The following is a 21033-nucleotide window of genomic DNA, read 5'->3' on the forward strand; positions in this document are numbered from 1 at the left end:
CAATAGAGATGTTAGTTAGTCTTTGGACGACAGAATCAATTCTTATGGCCCTGTGTTGAATTCAGAGGATACAAAGACAAAAGGTGATAATTCCTGAGAGAAGGCTTCATGGCAGACATAAAGCCTAATGCAAGTCTCTGTTTTTTTTTTCTCTTCTTTTTTTCTTTGGTAGCTCAAAAACAATTATTTATTTATGAGTATACATCTTCACTATTTATTATGCTCATCAGCATTCATCAGAGTTCCTATTTTGTCTCTTTTCTGAAAAATTTATTTTTATTATTGTTGTATTGGGAGTATGTTGTGACATTTACAAAGTTCTTGCAATATAAAATTGAATTCATCCTCTCTGTCATTCTCCTTTATACCCACTCCTGGAACAGTTTCAACATGTCTTCTTTTTCCACCTTCATATATGAGTATATAATATTTCTACCACATTCACCTTCCTACACCCTTTCCCTACACCGTCCCCCTCCTACTGGTGCCAACCCCCAGACAAGACCTGTTTTACCTTCTTATTATCTGTTTTTGAGAAAAGACATTTTTGTTTGTATAAGATAATATACAGAGAGTTTCATTTTGACATTTCCACCTATGTATGTATTATAACCCAAACTGCTTCATCCCCCCCTTTTTTTTTCTTTCTGCCTTACTCCCATCTTGTAGTGATTTCAACAGGTTTAAAAATTCTGTATTCCTTCTTATATACAAAGCATATCAACCATATTCATCTTCCACATGAAACTAAAAAGCTCTGTACAACAAAAGCAATGGTCACCAGATTGAAAAGGCAGCCCACAGAATGGGAGAAAATGTTTGCCAGCTATACTTCTGACAAGGGATGAATAACCAGAATATACAGGGAACTCAAAAAACTAAACTCCTGAAAAAAATCAATGATCCAATGAAGAAATGAGCAAATGAACTGAACACTGCTTTTTCAAAGAAAGGGGTTCAAATGGCTAAAAAACACATGAAGAAATGCTCAACATTCCTGGCCATAAAAGAAATGCAATGCAAAACCACGTTAAGATTCTACCTCACTCCTGTTAGAATGGCAATCATCAAGAACACAAACAACAACCAGTATTAGCCAGGATGTGGGGAAAAAGGAACTCTCATATACTAATGGTGAGAATGTAAATTAGTACAACCACTATGGAAAACAGTGTGGAGGTGCCTCAAAAATTAAAACTAGAACTGCCACTCCTAAGGATGTACCAGAAAGAATGTAAGTCTGATGTAAGTCTTGAAAGAAGAGTGGGAACTAGCCAGATAGAGGATTGTGCAGGTCTATCTGTGACAAGAGGATGGGGCCTGAGGGAAGTGTTTAAGGAGGAAGATGGAGCTCAGTGAACAAAGATGGTATTCTGAGGAAACAGTATGTAGTTTAATATTGCTAAAGCTCTTTTGTGAGTTGGAGTGGTAGGAGGTGAGAGTTGAAAGCCTGACAGTGAATCAGCCCACCCTGGGGGAGTGTAGAATGAGAAATGCAGTGAATTAAGGACAAGGACTGGTGGAACTCTAGCACTGAATGCAGCAGTTTAGGAAACAGAGCCTAAAAAGGAGACAAGTTTCCTGCCTGCCTTCTTTTCTTTCCCACTCATTCAGGAATGGCTGGGATCATTTCTGATACAGATCAGATAGAGAAATGTAACATTGTGGCTAGGGAAGAAGCCCAAGAGACCAACATTACCCCTAGTAAACAGCTGGGAGAGGAGAGGTAGGAGAGTCAGAGAAGCCACAACAGCAGTGACTGGACTCCAAATCTAGGTTCAGGGCATTAAAGTCTCTGGTGAAAAGGAAGATTGGTAGAGATGGATTTTTGAGGGGTTTCTGTGAGCTATGAACTGAATCTTCCTTGCTGTTCTTTAAGAGATAAAATTAGAAGTTTCTTACATTATTTTGGCATAACTGAACAGAGCTCCTTTGTCTGCTGGCAGTCAGATGGAGTCCTGGTTTGATTATGGTTATCAAAGGAATGTAGGATAAGTAGTAGAAGAGATTGCAATGATCACCATGCAAATTAACTATTACTAGTATGCTAAACTAAGAGCAGTAAGAAGTTAATAGCAGCAAGCTCTGCTCCATTCTATGAGGTAGGACCACTATTTCTATTTTGAAGTGGTGGAACTGATTTTCCCAGTTACACAAGTAGAACTTGGTGAAGCCAGGAACTGAACCCACACACTTAAATGTGCAGAAACCAAGGATGTATTTTAGGTAAAGGACAGAGGGGTACAAGATAACAAAGTTTTTTACTACCTAAAATTGTATTTTATCTGTAAAACAAGGATTATACTTAATATAGATATCTTAGGCACTTCTCCTTTTAAGTTGGAAAACTGTGATAATGTCCATAGCTTAAAGAGCAGTGCTCTGAGGGTGGGGTGAGGTTTTCCTTTTCTCGCTTTTTCCCTTTCCCAAGTACAAAGTACTCTGTATAATGTAGACTCTGAACCAGCACTGGCTGAATGGACATGCTCTGTAATACAATTTGCGTGGCACCCTGTGGATGGCCGCTCAAGCATGGTCACACAAAGGGGCTGGCATTTATAACCTGGAGTTCCTTAATTGAAACATATGTAGGTTTGTTTTTTGAAACAGACTCCTGTTCGCTTGAAATAAGGTCATAAAAAGTGGATGAAGAATAAGTATTTTTTATAGCCATTTGCAGGCCTGTTTGGGGATGTGTTGTTCACTCAAGTTTTGGAGGTACACGTGTGTTGCCATTCTTTTGGCTTCTGCCTGTCCCCATTCTCTTATATTTCTTCCTTCGTTCCCTTGGCTTGTTGTACCTGGCTTCAAGAGTTGAGGGTGAGAGGTTTACTGGCTCTAGTCACAATTCAAATACTTCTGATTTCCTCACTTGAACGGACCCTGAGCAGATTGGTTCTCAGCTTTTTAAGGTATAAAGGATTCTTTGGGTTTATATATATGTATCCATGGTCTCCTGGGTGAATTAGAAAACAGTGAGGACAATAATGTATTTGCATTTATTTGTGAATATTCATATACAATTTCCTGTCTCACTTGGTAATTTCTTTTATAAAGATGCTTACAAAACATGGCTTATAAAGCATCCCAAAGATTTGCTGTATATTTAGTGAAACCAAAATATTTAACACAATCAAATATTCTAAGTTCTAATAAGGCATTTAATTTTAATTTATATAAATATCCCTTCACAGGATTATTCTTTAATATTTATTTAGATTAATGTGTATTGTGATTTGAGTTTGTCTTTCTTTCTTTTTTTTTTTTTTTAAGACAGGTGTTTCCCTGTCTTGCTTTGGCTGGTCTTGACCTCCTGGACCCAAGGGATCCTCCCATCTCAGTCTCCCCAGGGTTGGGACTACTGGCATGTACCACATCACTGTGCCTGGCCTATGATGGAATTTTAGCAGTCACTTTGGGAACATAATCGAAAATTTCTGTTCTAATACTTAAGTATTTAAGGTCCACACCAAATTCTTTAGCATGTGATACAAAACAGGAAAGTCACTTCTCTGAGCAAATTTGAGTCTTTATTTTGTCTGCCATTCATTCACTGATGCAACATTTTATCGATTGCTTATTATTTGCTTGACGAGGTGGTGGAAATAGGGAATACAAAGAAACTGGCCAGATTTCTTGTTTAGAAGGACTGCTCTCAGTCCAGTGTTGTGAAAGTTCACAGCAAATGAGCTTTCAGCGGCCTTATTTCAATGATGTATATTCTTCTCCCAGCATTAAAATCATGTTTACCTAAATGTTCTAAATCAACTAATCAATTTTTTGAAATTATACAACTTCAATTCTTGAGACTTGATTTAAAACGATTACTGGGATTCATTGCCTCACCAATCCTTTTGACTGACAGCTTTAACACACCTCCTTTAGGAGAGGCTGTGCTAGCATTCTGGAAGTTTATAATTAAGTTCAGTGTTTGTGTGTGGGATAGGATGGGGAAGCAAACGACAAATAATTATAGAGTCTCGTTAGTGAACTCCTGCCAGGCTAAGTAGCAGAAATATCAGAAGCGGATAAAGTTTTCCGCATTCTTAAACAAAAGTCGACTGGAAGTTCCCGGAGGGACGAGGGAGCGTAGGGTGCTCTTGCCACTCTGGTGAAGACGGGTGGGTGGGAACGTTGGGCCATCGCCACCCTCCAGCTCGCAGTGCTCGGTCTGAGGCCCTCGTCAAGGACAGCTGCCCCTGAACCGGCTCTGGAGGTCTGCGGCCCGGGACCCGAGCCCTACTCCGAGAACAGGCTGCGACAGCCCGCACGGAAGTGCGCTCGGCTCTCTCCAGTCGGAAAGCTCCTCTCCCTCCACTTCCTCCTTCTGCGGGGCGGCCCGGCCTCCCCGCTCGGCCCCTCCCCTGCCTCGCCTCCTCCCACTGCCCCGGCGACTCTCAGGCCGAGGTGCGGCGCTCGCCCCGGCAGTCCCCAGCGCCAGACGCGGCGGCAAGCGGCTGAGTCCCAGGGAGGAGAGGGGCTGCCTGGTTGCTGTCCCCGCCCTGCGCGCCCCGCGCTCCACGTCCCCGGCGGCCGCTGGAAAGCTCAGCCCTGCGCCACCCCGCGCTGTCCCAGCCTCCCTGGGCAGCGGGCAAGCGGGCGGCAAGTTTGGACGCGCGCAGGCGGCGGGCGGCGGGCCGCGGGCACCGTGCGCCCCGGGAGGAGCGGCCGCCTTCGGGCTCGGCGCCCCGCGCGCACTTCGGCGATGGCTTCTCGCGTTCGCCCCCGCAGCCTCCTGCTCCTTCTCCCCGGCCTCCTGCTCCCTATCTGCGGCGCCTTCAACCTAGACGTGAACAGTCCTGCCGAATACTCCGGCCCTGAGGGAAGCTACTTCGGCTTCGCGGTGGATTTCTTCGTGCCCAGCGCGTCTTCGTAAGTGGCCACTCTAGGGACGCCAGTCGACCCCTCCCCCACCGCACGCACTCACCCTGCGTCTCCCCACCGGGTCCTTAGACTCGGAGAGCTCGCAGTCGGCGTGTCCCACCCACTCCACCCCCGGGTGGTTTGTGTCCTGGATGGATGAAATACTTGGGAAGGGGGAGGATGAACTCTCAGCCTAGGCGCTCACCGCGCGGTCCCACCCTGCTCCTAACCCCTTATAATTGGTTGGAGGCAGAGAGAGAGGCAGAGCTTTCAATCAGACCTGTGCTTACAATTGGGGGAAAGTGGGAAATCAACCGATCTCTATCTCTGTCACTGTAGGGACTTGGTTAATTTCATCTCTGAACTTCTTTTTCTCCTGTACCAGTTAGCCGTCCTTTTCTGCTTCACAGACTGAACGCCCATCTTTTCTCCCTCCCTAAAGTCCTTCCCCAGTCTTTCGCCTGCCAGTTTGATTTTGTTCCTTCTCACTCCTTTTTTCCAGACACTCAGATGACTAAAGTGACCATATTTTTACATTAAACTCACTGTATGCTATTCTTGGGACTGTGAGTTGAGATCTTTGCGCATTTGAGGCCGAACAGATGAATTGAATGTGTCATCTGCTTTTTAAAATAGTGATTAGCTATTTAGTTCGTTGTTCACAAGGAACAAGGGTGTTTGCTGAGTTTTCACTTTGCAAGTCACTTGAGTCCTGCAGTATATAACAGTTATGTTTTCAAATTGTCGTCGTATCGCGTTGCAGAGATCATCAGGATTTGTAACAGTTACTGTCATTATTGGATTAAAAGTTGTCGCTGACATCATTCTCACCACCACCCCCATACTGGCATTAGAAATACTGATTTGGTGAGTGTTCAGTGGAAGTTTTATGATGTTTAATTCTTGATTTCAAGAGGCAACCTGTTCCTTCAGTCCTTTCTAAGCTCTTAGAAGTTGAAACAACATATTTTTGTTTCTATAATTTTCTCTCTAAGGTATGTTTTTTGGAAGAGGGGTACTGGATAATTTTGGTGGTCAGTAACTTCTTTGGATCGTTTTTCCAGTCCATACTACCTAATTCCAGGGTGGTCTAAATTTATTTTCAGGATTTTTCTGAATGTGGCTGATTCATTCATTTTAGTAACAACCTCTGCAGCAATACACAGATTGGATGTAGTCAGTGGAAATTAGCCATTGCTGTATGTAGCAAACAGTTTTGTTTGTTCTTTCCAGTTATAGTGCTTCCTGTGAGGCCTGAGCACATATTTTCCAAAATAATTTGAACATCATTAACTGTGACATTTGCCATCTTCACATTTGATGTAATTTTGGGGGTGGGGGTGGTTTTTGAGATTGGACCCAGGGGTCTCTTTTATGCCAACCTTGCACTCTAACCTCCAGACCCTCCATGTAATCATAATAGTTAGCCTTACCTTTTAGAAGTTTTTAGGCTTTGGATATTTTTAAGTATATGTCTTTAGAGCATTTTAGTCACTTCTAAAGGTGCACTTTTAGATTTAATTTGTACAGAAAATCTGATAGTTGTGAAAATATTTTTATCTGTCTTGTGAAGAGTTAGCATTTAAATACTTCAGAGTTGATGGGGTATTTTGCAAATGTTTCTGTTAATTCTGTGGCAACCCTTTGAGTTTAGTGTAAAGATACATGGCAACTTGACAAACTTCTAATCATTTTTACCATGAAAAATGCGGTAATATTGAACTATTGATCATATCCATTATAATCATTGAATATACTACAAACTCACATATTACATGACCTCATATTTTTGTATGTCCTCACCATGAGAATTTAATGGTAAGACAATTGAACTAGGGTTCAGTTTCATATAATATTTTGAAATACTCACCAGCAGCCTTGTTACTGCTAGACTAGGGAGCTCTAGATACAGCCTAAGCTAAAGTTTAAGCCAAATTTGAGATTAAAAAATGAGATATATATAAATTAAGTTTCTACTTATTGACCTCCTCATATTAAACAAATCTTAGCATAAAATTATGCTTAATTCTGTAAAAAGGCACTTGATTTTTTTTTTTTGGTGGGACTGGGTTTTGAACTCAGGGCCTAGAGCTTGCTAGGCAGGCACTCTGCCACTTGAGCCATTGTTCTGCACTTGTAAATTTAATAAGCATTGGAATTCAAAGTACATGGAATGTCACTTATAATATTGTCAGTTGGATTTATTGTTATTTACTGTTAGTATAAACTTTTTTGGGGGTACTAACGTTTGAACTCAGGACCTGGAGCACCTAGTCAGGTGCTATACCACTTGAGTCACATACACGGTCCTACTTTTGTTTGCTTTGGTTATTTTTGACATAGGGTCTTCCTTTATGCCTGGACCAGCCTGGATTGTGATCCTGCTGTTTATGTTGCCCCAAGAGGTGTACTTGGGATGACAGGCATGCTCCACTGCTCCTAGCCATTGGTTGAGATGGGGTCTCTTGACCTTTTTGCCCAGGCTGGCCTGGAATCACCATCTTGATCTCACCTTCTGAGTAGCTAAGATTACAGTTGTGAGCCACCTACTCCCGGCATTATCATAAACTTCTACAGGGAAAAAAATCTACATAATAAAAAGTTTGCTAATTAAAAAGTTCCGGTGCTTTGGGAGGAAGGATTAGGGAAGTCTACTCCAGTTTAAAGTGTTTAAATCCTGGGGCAAACTGTAGCATTGCTTTATGCCTCCTTTTTCTCGTTTTAGAAAATTATTGAATTATGTTCATATTGTTTTGAAAATTAATGGATTAATACTTACAAAAGTGAAACACTAAGCAAAACATGTAAAAGTGACCCTTCAAACATTGATCCAGAAAGTCTTAGGTTTGAAGGGAAAATTCACAAAAATAATGATTAAGAATTATGAAAAATAAAAAATTAGCATTCCATATCTTTCATCCTATGAGCATTAATTTATGATGACTATATTGTTAAACTTACATAAAAATTAAAATTTAAGTATCATATGAAGGCCAAAAACTCTAGTCCCATTTTTTTGTGGGGAATAATTAGAGATTAAAAGAATTGAATATAAATTTCTGTTGTGATGCCTTGAGTAGAACCCAGGGCTCCCCGCATGTTAGGCAAATGCTTGACCCCAAGGCCCCCTCCATTTATTTTCAAATACTTAATTTTTTAAGAAGAAAATAATTAAGCAATTTTCTTATACAATCTCTAAATAATATAAGGTTCTCATTATATATATGTATATATATTGTTATAGTCCATAACACTGGATTCAAATTCTTTTCCCCCATAAGAAATAAATGGAGCCTTTTTAAAGATAGGAGTGGGCTAGTGTGCCTGGAAACAGAAGGTTTCCAAATATCCAGTGGTTTTCACTCGTAGCATGACAATACTCAAAGCTTTTTGAATAAAAGTGCTGCTCTGGCTGTATCTCAGTTCTAAAAGTGGAGCTCTAACTTGATATTCCAATAGCTCCTGGATCATTTTGCCTTGCCCATTTTAGCTCATTTTGACTAAAAATGAATCATTTACACCAAGAGATGTCATTTGCACCTCCGTTTCTATTAATGGTACCATCATTTTCTCTGTTGCCCTGGAAATAATTTCATATTCCTCCTTCTCATTTTCTGTTTTTCTTTGTCTCTCCTACTGAACTCCTCCAATATTAGTCAATGCTTAGTCACCAGGCAAAAGGTCTTCGAACTTCTTCCTTGTTAAGGTTTTCTTGTATCCCCCTGTTTTTTCCTTCCTGCTCCTTCTGTATCTCAGCCTCAGTAATAGCAGGTATGGTCTGCAGCATGCAGGTCCTCCCTCATTCCTCTGCTCCTCCGAGACCTGCAGAACATCTTTTATGTTCCCACTTGTTTTATGTGTCAGAAATATCCTTTTTGATGCTGATATTCTGCTGCTTAAATTCCCTCAACAATGCTTCCATTGGCAGAGACAAAGTCCAAACTGCTTAACCTAGATTAAGGCCATTGAGTCTGTCTCAGTAGCTATATGTCTTTTTTTAAACTTCATGTCCCATTTCTCCCTTCACTTTTGTAACCATTCTCACAACAGTCTACAAAATTATTCCAGTGCATGCTCAGAAATTTCAGTGGTTATGTTGGTTAATTTTTCTCTTCATAAATAATAACATGCATAGACTCTGGTCTTTATTACTTAGAAAGCATATCCTTTGTAGATTACTTCTGATTAAGTCCAGAGGTTCATAGAGCACCATAGAAGGGAAGGTGTAGGGAATTTGTGCTTTAGTTTTATATCATATAATTGTTGACTCCATAGCACTTTTTAAAAATGAAAATAAATCTGAAACTGGAATTATAGCTCTGAAAGAACATTCAGCATTGTTTTATACACATTTCTTCCTATATATATATATATATATATATATATATATATATATATATGGTACTTTTTCAGAAGTTCCTTTTGGTGAAGGCTCATTGGTCACCCCAGAGTCAGCTAAATATATTAAACATGCTTTATCTTGGAAAGGTCAGTGCTGAAAGCAGCCAAATAACTTAGTTCATTTGGAGGGTTTGAAAAATGTACTTGTCATTGTTTGGCAGGTTGCCCTTCCTTGGTAGTCAGGGTCACATTCCCTGAAGCACTGCCCTTCAAGTACACTTTGGATAGGAAGTGCATCCAAAGGACATCTTCCTGGTTGGTTTCTCAGATCCTCTTGTCTGTCTCTCTCACTTCTTCCCTTCCCATACCTCTCCCTCCCCACCTCCCCTTTTCCTCTTTCCCATCTCTTGTCTTCCCACTCTTTCTTTTCCTCCTCTGTGTTCTGCCTTCCGTCCCTCTTCTCCCTAACTCTTCCTGATACATCCTCTCTCCCCCTCTCTATTCTGCCCACCCTTCCTTACCTATTAAGCACTTCTTGGCATCATAGTAATAGCATACTCATGATTGTAACTTTAATTCTGGAGTCCTAAGGAGTTGTACAGTGGAAATGAATGTAGTCATCTAAAAAGAATGGTGAGGTTGGGGATCTTGATAATATTCTTAGGCAAACTTTTTGGAAGGAAATGGAGTCTATCAGGAAAAAGTTACAATGTGTGAAGCTAAGTTGCTTCGCTTCAAATTTTCACTGCTCACCAGTTAGCCTCATGGAACCAGGTGGCACTTCCCACTTGTCCATCTTGTCAGGAAATGCTGTGAGCCAGCTTTCCTATGTTTTGTCTTTTCCTCCTTCATTGGAATTAATTACTTGACCACTAATGATCATTTGAGAAAAACTGAAGAAACGAAAGCTCTTTCAAAAACAGATTTTTAAGTTTTATATTTCCTACTTTGTTAGGAAATAGTTTATTGGTTGTATTAATTGTTGCTTTTCGTTCTACTACCTTCATCTTGTATTTTTCTGATGTTTTCGGATATTCTAAATTTGTATTTATCTGCTATCCATCTTGAAAAAAATTTGTTTTAAGTAATTAGAGTGAGCTTTGTTATCCCCATTCATGAGACAGGGAACAGAGAGAGACTTAAAGTGACTTCCTCAATTGACGAGTGCTGCTTGACAGTCCTGCTTATACTGCAAACATTTTTTTCTAGTCTGTCTCTTCTCTTAACTGAATTAAGTTGTTGTAGGCATTCATTAGACATTTGTAGATGAACTTTAAGTAACAGTTATTTGATTTTTCATTAAAGCATTTCATGAATAGACTTTTGTTTTTTTAATAGTATGTATTGCCTTTTTATATTCCTTGATTTTTTTCAGATAATATCTTTTAATACCATGTATGTTTTATTCTATATAATATTTATTTTTTCCAGTACCCAACTCCCTCTTAAGATGTTGACATGTATTTAAATTTTCCTTTCTTTAGCTCTCCATTTTCTCTTAAAAAATAAGTACCTTAAAAGTAACAAGTATAACTTAACACCTAGATACTGACAATGCTCACACATTTCTTTTATATTGTTCTGCTGTTTCTGTGACTTTTCACCAGTGCAGTGGTGCAAGATTGCACATGAAGGTATGAACATCCATATTAGTGCTTCTAATTACCATTATTTCATGCCCATAATGTGCACATGGTCAGATGAGAAGCAGCAGCTTTGTTCCTGGGCTTATCCAAGGAACTCCAGCTGCCAGCAGAGTGCCAGTTTCATTCAGTGAACTCTCCTCCTGCGCCCTTTTTCGTCTTTGCTGTAGACTGTTCCCTAATAACTTGCCAGCTCTCTATCTTACAGTTGCCAAGTAAAGAAAATATCAGAAGTTCAAAATTAAAAAGGGTTGTTACATAAAGAAATTATTTAAAGGACAATTTGAGCAGTTGTGTGTTTAGTAAAGGATGTCTACATTCTGGAGAAGTTGAGTGTACTGGAAATGACTTGTTTATACATGGTCAGTTTAAGATTGAGGCCTCTAGCTTCTGAATTTACTTGCTACTCTACTGTCAACTTAATTTTTGTTGCTTTTTTCTGTTTCAACTTAACTTTTCTTGGAGTTCTTAATATGTGGCAGGCATAAAGATGAATTAGAATCTTCTATATTCAAAGAAGCCCCTATCATAAGATTGGAAAAATTTTTTTTTTTACTTGAACTCAGGGCCTTGTGCTTGCTGGGCAGGCACTTTATCACTTGAGCTACTCCCCTAGCCTTTTTTGCTGTGTTTATTTTTGAGTTAGGGTCTCACATTTATGTCCAGGTCGGCCTGGACCTTGATCTTCCTACTTGTACTTTGTAGCTGGGATAACGGGTGCATACCACTGCAACCAGCCATTGATTGAGATGGGGTCTCTCCAACTTTTGGCCCAGCTTATCCTCAAACCACAGTCTTCCTTATCTCTGCCTCTCAAGTAGCTAGTAGGATTACAGTCTTGAGCCATCTTGCCCAGTTGGAAGAATAGTTTTGACAAACAATTATAAAAGGCTCTGAGAAGTGCTGATTATAGTTAAGAAATGAAAGTTTACTTCTAGGTGTCAAGGCACATCCTGTGAACCAGCTCTTCTATCCTGACCTCCGGGAGCTTGGCACGACGTACAGCACTTACACACGTACATACTTTGCTCCTCTTTACCCACGTAGGACCACTGCAGGTGTAGACCTGAAAAGCAGTACACTTGCCAGAAATACTCTCTTTCTGCAGCATACACTGAAAAAAATCATTTAATTTAGATAAAGAAGGACAGTTTTATGGGTTTTTTGTGGTGAAATTTTTTTTGTGGTTCTGGGGATTGAACCCAGGGCCCTGCACATGCTAGGCAAGCATTGTACCACTGAGCTACACACCCAGCCCTGTGGTCAAAATTTTAATCTTTTGAAAGGAATGAATATTATATATGTAATTTATATATTTGCATATATTAAATTTTGCATATTATAATTTATGTATATATGCAATTTGGCCATGTTAACTGACTCAAAGTGTGAATAGGATTATGATACCAGGCAGCTAGCTGCACTCTGCCTCCTGGGGGGGGTGGTTCTTTTACTCAACCTTATTATTATTATTTTTTTCTTATGAAAGACTCTTGTTGATTGAAAACTTGGTTGATGTCTTAACCCAGAATTTTTTTGCTGTGATGGGGGAGAGCCAGCATTGGTGTTTACTGGTGCCAAATATGACTACAGAAAACTTTATTAAATAGGGCGTGGCTTGGTTGGGAGTTTTAATTTTTATTTTGAACTTGTGTGTTTCAAGATAATTGTCAGAAAGCAGGATGCTTATTACCTAGCAAATCACACAGTAGTTTTGTCTAATCCAGATTACATTTGGCAGCTACTACCTAGAATAAATAAAATGGAAATTGATTAAGAACATTAAAGTGAGTGCATTTCATATATAAGATGTAGGTTTGTTCGTAATTTCACAAAAAGGAAAAAGCAATTGCCATTGTCTCCTTTGCCAGAAGAATTTAAGTGACAGTGTTTGATAAAATGAAATAATAAAAATGATGTGCCTTTATGCATTTCACTCAGGAGAAAGGCTCTGGTGTCTTTTTCTTCCTGACTACTAACAGCCTTGCCCCTCAGAGCTCACTCTTTGGTCCTCTTGCCCCTGAAGCTCCTCCTGGGTGAATTCATCCATTCTGTCTGACATCTTGACCTTCCCTCAGAGCTATGACTACAGTTAGGTGTCTCTCAGACACTCAAACTAATACTCCACAGCCATGGTATTTCAGTATGGTTTCCAGTAAATACTTAATCTGCCTTCTGCTCCCTGCCCTGTAGGACATTCTTTTCCCTTCTGTGTACTCAAGTACAAAGCCTGGGTGACATTCTTAACTCTTCCCTTCCTCCCATATTCAAAGCCTGTCCATTCTCCTGTTCTGCAAATGCCCACTGTACTGCAGGTCGGGATCACCACCCTGAGCTGCTATAGGTCCTTGTTCTTGTTCCATTTTTGTCTCCCTCTTTCTTAATGCTTTCCCTATAAGGTATTAAATTTAGTTTCCCTAAAGTTTTAACTGGATTTTTACTAAAATTTGCAGTCTACCATAGCTGAAAGGCCCTGCTTAGTTTAACTTTTGCCAGGTTCTCAGGCTGTTATTTTGTGTCCCTCCCAGCTTGCTCTTGGCTTCAGCCATACCTCTTCTCTTTTAATTTCTCCACACTGAATTCTTTCCTGCCCAGGATTGTTGTACCTTACTTAAGGTATTCCCATCCACTTCTTCATGTTAGTCATTCGTCTCCCTCCCTACCCCACAAACACCACAAGGCACCCTACTTTCACCATAAAGAAATGGTAAATGTTTGAGGAGATAGATAAGTTTGCCCTAACTTAAGCATTACATGAAGTACACATGTATCAAAACATCAAATGGTACCATGTAAATATGTATGATTTTTATGTATCCTTTAAAAAATAAATTTAAAATAAAAATGCATAACAGATGACAAACCCAACAAAAATGAAAACTGGAACAAAACTTCCCTGATACTAGCCAGCATACATTTTTTATTTTTTTATACAGTGTTTCACTATATAGTTGACCTTAAGCTCAAAATGTAGTCCAGGCTAGCTTCAGACTCATGATGCTCCTGCCTCACACTACGTACTGCTGAGATTACAGGCATGCACCACCACATTCAGCTGCTAGCATACATTTTAAAAACAGCTATATTGAGATATGTGATATACAATAAACTTTAGATTTTTAAATAGTGCAGTCTAAAGCAGCATACACTATAAAGTGAATATAACACTATTGTTTTATGATGTTATCGAGCTCAATAAGCTGTTTAAATAACATATGCACGAGAGAGTCTTGAATGTATAGGGAAGATTATTCATTCAGTAAATGATTTTTGAAAATATTTGTGTATATCAGGAGAATGATTGTTCCTTAGAAATCTTAAGATACTGCTTATGCTTTGGGTCATTCAAAATATTGTCTTCTATTTTTGTACTCTAGGAGAATGTTTCTTCTGGTGGGAGCTCCCAAAGCCAACACTACGCAGCCTGGGATTGTAGAAGGAGGGCAGGTTCTCAAATGTGACTGGTCCTCTAGCCGCCGATGCCAGCCAATTGAATTCGATTCGACAGGTTAGTGTCACTGTTTTGGTCCTTTTTCTTAGTTTATATACTTTGATTTTTTAAAAAAAGTAATAGTTTAATAAAATAATAGTCACCTCACATCCACAGTGAAAGGTATATAATAATAAATGATTTTATCTACAAGTTCGTAGTGTATGAAAGCATTAAAAATATGTTACATTTCCATTGCTTTGGATGTCTTCCACTTTAAACTGATATTGTGAACATGTAGAAATCTGGGGAAAATGTATTAAGATGTTTTTGCCTTTCTTCTGAGAAGAGGGGCTCACAGGCCCAGCAGAACTTTTTGCTGTTTCTCTGTCAGCCAGACTGAAGCATGACTCACCAGTCACTGTTAAAGATTAGCTCCCAGGTCGTGAATATATCCAAGTCTTGGGTTGTGTACAAAAACCAGTTTAGGAATCTTTCGTATTCAAAATAGATTTAGGTAATTTAAAAATATTATATATTAGATTTCTGATAACTGAATTATTTTCAGGGACAAATTTCTGTCAGTCACGATTGGGATAGTAAGGGGAAAAAATACCATAAGGAAGATGAGAAATAATTTAAGTTTTATATTTATACTAGTGAAAAAATATGTATAATCCTGCACATATTCATATTTCTATATGTCTGTATCTTTGTGAAAGTTTAGAGAATCCCTAAAGAAATAATGGCATATTTGTTTTAGTATAATGGTTTTGTAAAATTTTTTAATAATTCTGATTTCCTGGCATTGACAAAGTGTTTTCAGATAAGTCTAAATAAAGTTAATCCCCTTTTCTATATTGTTATTCCTGCTAGTTCTAAAATGTATCCTTTCTGGGAATTGCAGTATCACTGACAGGAATCATTATGACACTGTTCCATTTGATGTGGGGCTGAGTGCCAACATGACTGCCATCCCAACTGTTAATGGAAACCAGGTCACATTTTTCTTTTCCATTTGAAACTCTCTATATTAAGCTCTGTCATTTTTTTCCATATATGCTACTAATACTTGGAAAACCCCAAGAGTTTGTAAGCAGGCTTAATTTTACCACAAATGGAAATATACCTGTTATTCAGACTATTATGGGTCAGAGCATTTATCTGTCTTCTAACGAAAATATAAAATATGAATAAACTGAATGTAGTTCAGTTTTGATAAATTGAATTGTTCAGATGTTTCTGTATTTATATCATAGGTCTTTGTGCATTGCAAGATAATTTATCACTGGTTTTTTGTATTTTTTTTCAGTACTGGGGTTTGAACTCAGGGCCTCCACCTTGAGCCAATCCACCAGTCCTCTTTTACAAAGGGTTTGTTTGAGATAGGGTCTCGAGAACTGGTTCCCCAGGCTGGCTTCAAACCACAATCCTCCTGATCTCTGCCTCCTGAGTAGCTAGGATCACCAGGTGTGAGCCACTGACACTGGCAATTACTTGCAAATTTTAAAAAATTTGGCTTTAGATAATTTTGAATTTATTGAAAAGATAATGTATGCACATGGTTGTAAAGATTTCACTCAGTCTAAAAGGATATACAGTGAAAAACAGGACTCTCAGATAGGCCTTCTCAGAGGCAGTCACTCTAAAGGGAGTGATTTTATCCTTTTAGAATTTTTAAATTTCTGTACATGTATGCATCCGTATAACAACAGCAACAAAAAGAACTCACAAATACAAACATTATATAAACTCTAAGGCACTGCCCTCTCCCTTCTTTGCCTGGGTCAGCCTTTATCTAATGATGCAAATCTCTTGTATATTTTTCTGTGTTGACACATGTGGATGTACATTGATTTTTGCAGATTACCAATAGTATTCTTTTGTATATATGTTCCCTAATCTATTTAACACATAGTTCCTATTGATCGATAGTTAGGCCTTTTCTATTCTTTTATTGTTATAAACACCACTATAGTGAAAATCTTATATTTGTACAAATATGTGAGTTTATCTGTATGATAGAGTTGTAGCTAGGGAGTTTTGGATTAAAATGTATGCATATTTAAACTTTTGTTAGGTATTGCAAACTATTCTTAAAGAGCATATGATTCCAGTTATTTTTTCCTGACACCTGTGCTAGTACCGTTTATCCCTTGGTTTTTATCTTTGTCAGTTTTTTATGAGAAAGTAGCATGTTATATTAATTTGCATTCTTTTCAGTAATAGTTAGAAAGGTGTTTGCATTTGTAATCCTTTTCCTGTGACCTACTTTCAACATATTTGTACATATTTTCTGTTGGTTTGTGAATCTTTAAAATGGCTTTCAGTTGAGGGCACTCCATCCTTTCAGTACTAAGCCAGAACCCAATCATGCTTGCTAGTGAATCTGTCAGCAAGTCAGAATCTTAACTGCTTCTCTTCTTGCTGCAAACATTCTGGTCCATGTCACCATTGTCTCCCACCTGGACTACTGCCCTAGACTTCTGAATCAGTCAGGGCACTGCCAGGAACGAGATGGCACACGTAAATAGTTTGACTGTTTACAAAGGATTGTGTGGGCTGTCAGGATTGCAGTACACCAGCACTAGTTGAAATTTGGCCTCTGGGCCTGAAGGGAGCAATTAACAGAATCCAGACAGAGGACTAGGTGGAGAGAGCCATGTGACAGGAACTGTGGCTTTGGGCAGAGGGCAATAGCCCACCGGAAGTGACTGGAAGGAGGAGCAGAATGTTAGTCAGTTTTCTGTTGCTGGGGCAAAATACCTCTGATACTCAACTTTAAAGGAAGAAAGGTTTATTTTGGGTCATGGTATCAGAAGTTCTAGTCCATGGGCTCTTAACTGTTTCAGTGTGTGGTGGAGCAAAGTTGCTTACCTCATGGAATCTGGGGAGTGGGTAGAGAGAGAGAGAGAGAAAAACAGAGAGACAGAGACAGACAGACAGAGATAGTAATTGAGGGAGGGAAGGAAGGAGAGAATGGAGGGGTCGGGCTTCAAGGTCTTGCCCCCCAGTGACCTCTTAACTTCCTTTTTCTAGGCCCTGCCTCCTCATAGTTCTGCACTCTCCTAATGGCACCATGATCTGATAACCAAGCTTTTAGCATAAGGGCCTTTTGGGGACATTTAAGATCCAAGTCAGCCTTGCCTGGGCTGTTTCATCTCCCTGGAACATTCTTTTCCCCATGTCCTTTGGGTACTCTTCTTTATCTCCATTGAGATTTGCTCAAATACTATCTTCTCAGCACTGCCCTGGCCACCTCATTTAAAATTGCTACTCGTCCTTCCCCACTCTGTCCTCCATCCTCTTCTCTGCTTCATTTTTCCCTATAGTGCTCACATGGCTATATATTATTTATTTATTTTAATGAATAAAATAAATCCCTTTTCAATTTGTATATAAGTTCCATGAAGACAGTTTTTAAGAATTTGTTTTCTTCATTACTGAAATCACAGGGCCTAGAATAATGCCTGGTGCCTAGAATATGTTAGTATCTTATAAATTAAACAGATGAGCATATGAGTGATTCATAGTAGCTACTTATATAGTATGGAAATAGTTAAAGTCCTATAATATATGCATATATATGCATACATATTTAATCTGTTCTTATCCCTGCTTGTAATATTTTAATAATATTTTTGTATAAATTCTGAGACTTCCCTTATGAGAAGAAGGCACAACTTAAGCTAGATGGCAGTGGCTCATGCTTGTAATCCTAGCTATTTGGGGGCTAAGATCAGGAGGATCACAGTTGGAGGCTAACTAGCCAAAAAGTGAGACCCCCAGCTCAACCAAAAGCTGGGTATGATGATGTTTGCCTGTTATCCCAGTAAGGGTAGGAAGCTTAAATTAGAAGGATCTTAGTCCGGGGTCCAGGCTGGCTTGGGCAGAAAGTGAGACCTTATCTCCAAAATAGCCAGAGAAAAAAGGCTGAAGGCATGGCTCAAGTGGTAGAGTACCTGCCTAGCAAGCATGAGTCCTGAGTTCAAACATCAGTACCACCAAACCACCAATGTATGTGTGTGTGTGTGTGTGTGTGTGTGTGTATATATATATATATATATATATATGTATATGTATATATATGTATATGTATGTATATTTGTGTATGTATGTAAATATGTGTGTATATTTGTATATATACACATATGTATATGTATGTATACACAGTTATATATACAAATTAAGACTTTTTGAGATAGGATCTTTCTGCTTGGCTTTTAACTCAGTTTTCCTGCCTTAGCCTCCCAAATGCTGGGATTATAGGCATTTACTACTACACCCAGTTATGACTGATTTTTATCCAAATGGTCTTTATTTGAGTTTAAAAGGAAAATGTACAGTTCAATAATCTAATCAGAAAAATGTGTATCTAAGGGCTGGGGATATACCTCAGTGGGTGGAGTATATGGTTAGGATGCTCAAAGCCCAGGGTTCAATCCCTACATCAAAAAAATGTATATATACATGTACAGGTATAGATGCACAGGTAGATACATAAAAGGAAAGGAAAGAAAATGTGTATTTAGTAAAATAGCACCATTAGACTTTATGGACTTTTATGGAACAAATGCTTACAATTTACAGTGTCCTCTCTCACCCCATCCTACCCCAAACACTTAACATCTTTGCAGGACAGACACCTTCTGTCTTTTCCAGGTTCTCAGCAGAGATCCTGGCTAGGTAGGTTTGTGTGGTTTCTGGAAGCAAACTGCCTGGGGTTCATGCCACTTACCAGCTGTTGATTTTGCACAGGTTGCTATCAGATTACCCTCATCCCCCTGGTGTAGTATCTTCATCAAACATGCTGCATACATATGGATTAAACCAAACGAGTCAGTTTATAAATAAGACATATAAGATGCATAGTGCATTTCTTGTTCAAATGGCTTAGTAAACACCAACAAATCTTTGTGTTGTTACTGCTCCTTCTCCCTTCTTAGCCATTCTGCCTGTTTGTTCCTTTACTCACCTCTGTATCCCTGTTACATTTGCCCTTTTCCTGTTTTCCTCCAACTTTCACGTGTGTTCAAATCTTTTCTATCTGAAAGAATAAGAGCACATGCTCATGTCTTTTCTCTTAGTCATTTCCCTTTCTGTCTGTTTTTAATTTTTTTTTTTTTTTACAGCCACAGTTTTTGAATACGGTGTCTCTCTGTGTCACTTCACCCATTTTACCCACCATACTTCATCCACTTCAATCTGATCCCCTTCCCAATCCCAACCCAGTGTGGTTATAACAAACTTCATTTGTAGCAGCCTAGTGGCCACTTCACTGAGTGGTTTTTTTTTTTTCCTAAGTAAGTTTTTTTCTTAATTTTTTTTTTTTTCCCATGGACCCGGGTATGGCGCCTAGGGCCTTGTACGTGCTAGGTGCTTGCTCTAGCAGTGAGCTGCATCCTTGTGCCTTAGTGAGTGCTTTTGATTCCTCATCTTATCGGATCTCTCTTACACAATTCACCCCACTGACTATTCCCTCCTTTTTAAAAGCATTTGCTGTTTGCCTGAGACTGTCATGTCCCCTTTGCCCTCTTAAGCTTCCTGATATGCTTGTGGCTTCCTCCTTGACTCTTCTTTCTTCACTCAATCCACCATTTTTCTTCTTCTTCTTTTTTTTTTTATATGTTACCATGTCATGAAAAGAAAATTGGCCTTGGATCAGACAGATTTGGGTGCTAATCATTTTCTCTAATGTTACATTAGAAAAATTGCCTAGTTTTTTATATTCTATAATGCTTTTCTGGAGTTGTGATGAAGTGTTTCAATTAGTTTATTTACTTTGTGTTTCTGAGCTTGAATGGTCTCTTGTCATGTTTTTAGTATTTGAATAATAATTTAATATATGAAATAGTCTCAGGAAACTTAGCTCCAATGAAATGATTATTAGATATTACAAATCTTCATCAGTATTCACATTTCTAAAACTTCTGGGAAGAACTTTGATATGCCCATGTAAGTTTTTGTTCAATAAAACATGTGGAAAAGGGCATCATTTCTAAGTGGAAAGATTTGAAGACTAAGGCATTGTTTTGACACTTACTAGGTGCTATAGTGAGTAGTGACATTTTAAACAGTGGACTCTCCACCAACCCAGGTCTTAGAGTGAGGAAAGTGTAGACTTTTAACACAATGTATCTGTACAAGCAAATAAACAAAACCCCAAAACCTTTATTTTTAACTACTTTAGATTTTGGGGATCTTGTTACTATAGTGTAATAAAGCCTAAAGTGAACCATACATGTAGAGATATTAAAATAGAATATTCATAGTCAGCTGTTGGAAAATGGTGTCTAAACCCTGTCTTATTGTACATGTTGATTTGATTTACCTTTAAGTTTCTTGTTTTGTTTTATCTGGGACCTGAGTGATTTAGTGATTAAGTATTATTGCTTATGCCAAAAATGGCCCCTGACTGGTAGATTGCAGTTGAACTGGGAGATAGTATAAATGGGTTAAGTTCCTAGTGGGAGCATCCTAGTGGAGATACTATAGCTTAGTGCCCACTGTGTATGGTGACTCTTGGAAATGGTGTGTCTTTATGGAGACTCTAGAAGATATGGCTATAGAGTTACTGTGAGCCTCTTTCCTATGGGGCAAGAGGCTTTGATGCCAAGGTGCCTCCTGTGCTCACCAGATCCTGTGTCTTTATATCTGAGATGTCCTGTAGTAGGGCTAGACAGTGGTGTGGACCGCTGCACAGGAAAGTGATATAAGTACTGTCACCAGAGAGGTAGTCTGGTCCTGTCCTGCTGG

At 39.0% G+C, this 21033-nt stretch overlaps 1 protein-coding gene across 2 annotated transcripts in view; it reads left to right on the forward strand.

Moving 5' to 3' along the window:
- Window positions 1-4124: 4124 nt before the first annotated feature.
- The window catches only part of Itgav (integrin subunit alpha V), an 86512-nt gene continuing 69603 nt past the window's right edge, over window positions 4125-21033 (forward strand). Inside the window, exons 1-2 of one of the 2 annotated variants that reach the window (XM_020164071.2) lie at window positions 4125-4872; window positions 14225-14355. In XM_020164071.2, the coding sequence (XP_020019660.2) occupies window positions 4706-4872; window positions 14225-14355 (298 nt within the window). In that variant the 5' untranslated portion in view covers window positions 4125-4705. The remainder of the gene's footprint in view (window positions 4873-14224; window positions 14356-21033) is intronic. The other variant, XM_074071239.1, reaches the window with a different exon arrangement.

Source organism: Castor canadensis, chromosome 4 (genome assembly GCF_047511655.1).
Source record: "Castor canadensis chromosome 4, mCasCan1.hap1v2, whole genome shotgun sequence".
NCBI classification, from domain to species: domain Eukaryota; kingdom Metazoa; phylum Chordata; class Mammalia; order Rodentia; family Castoridae; genus Castor; species Castor canadensis.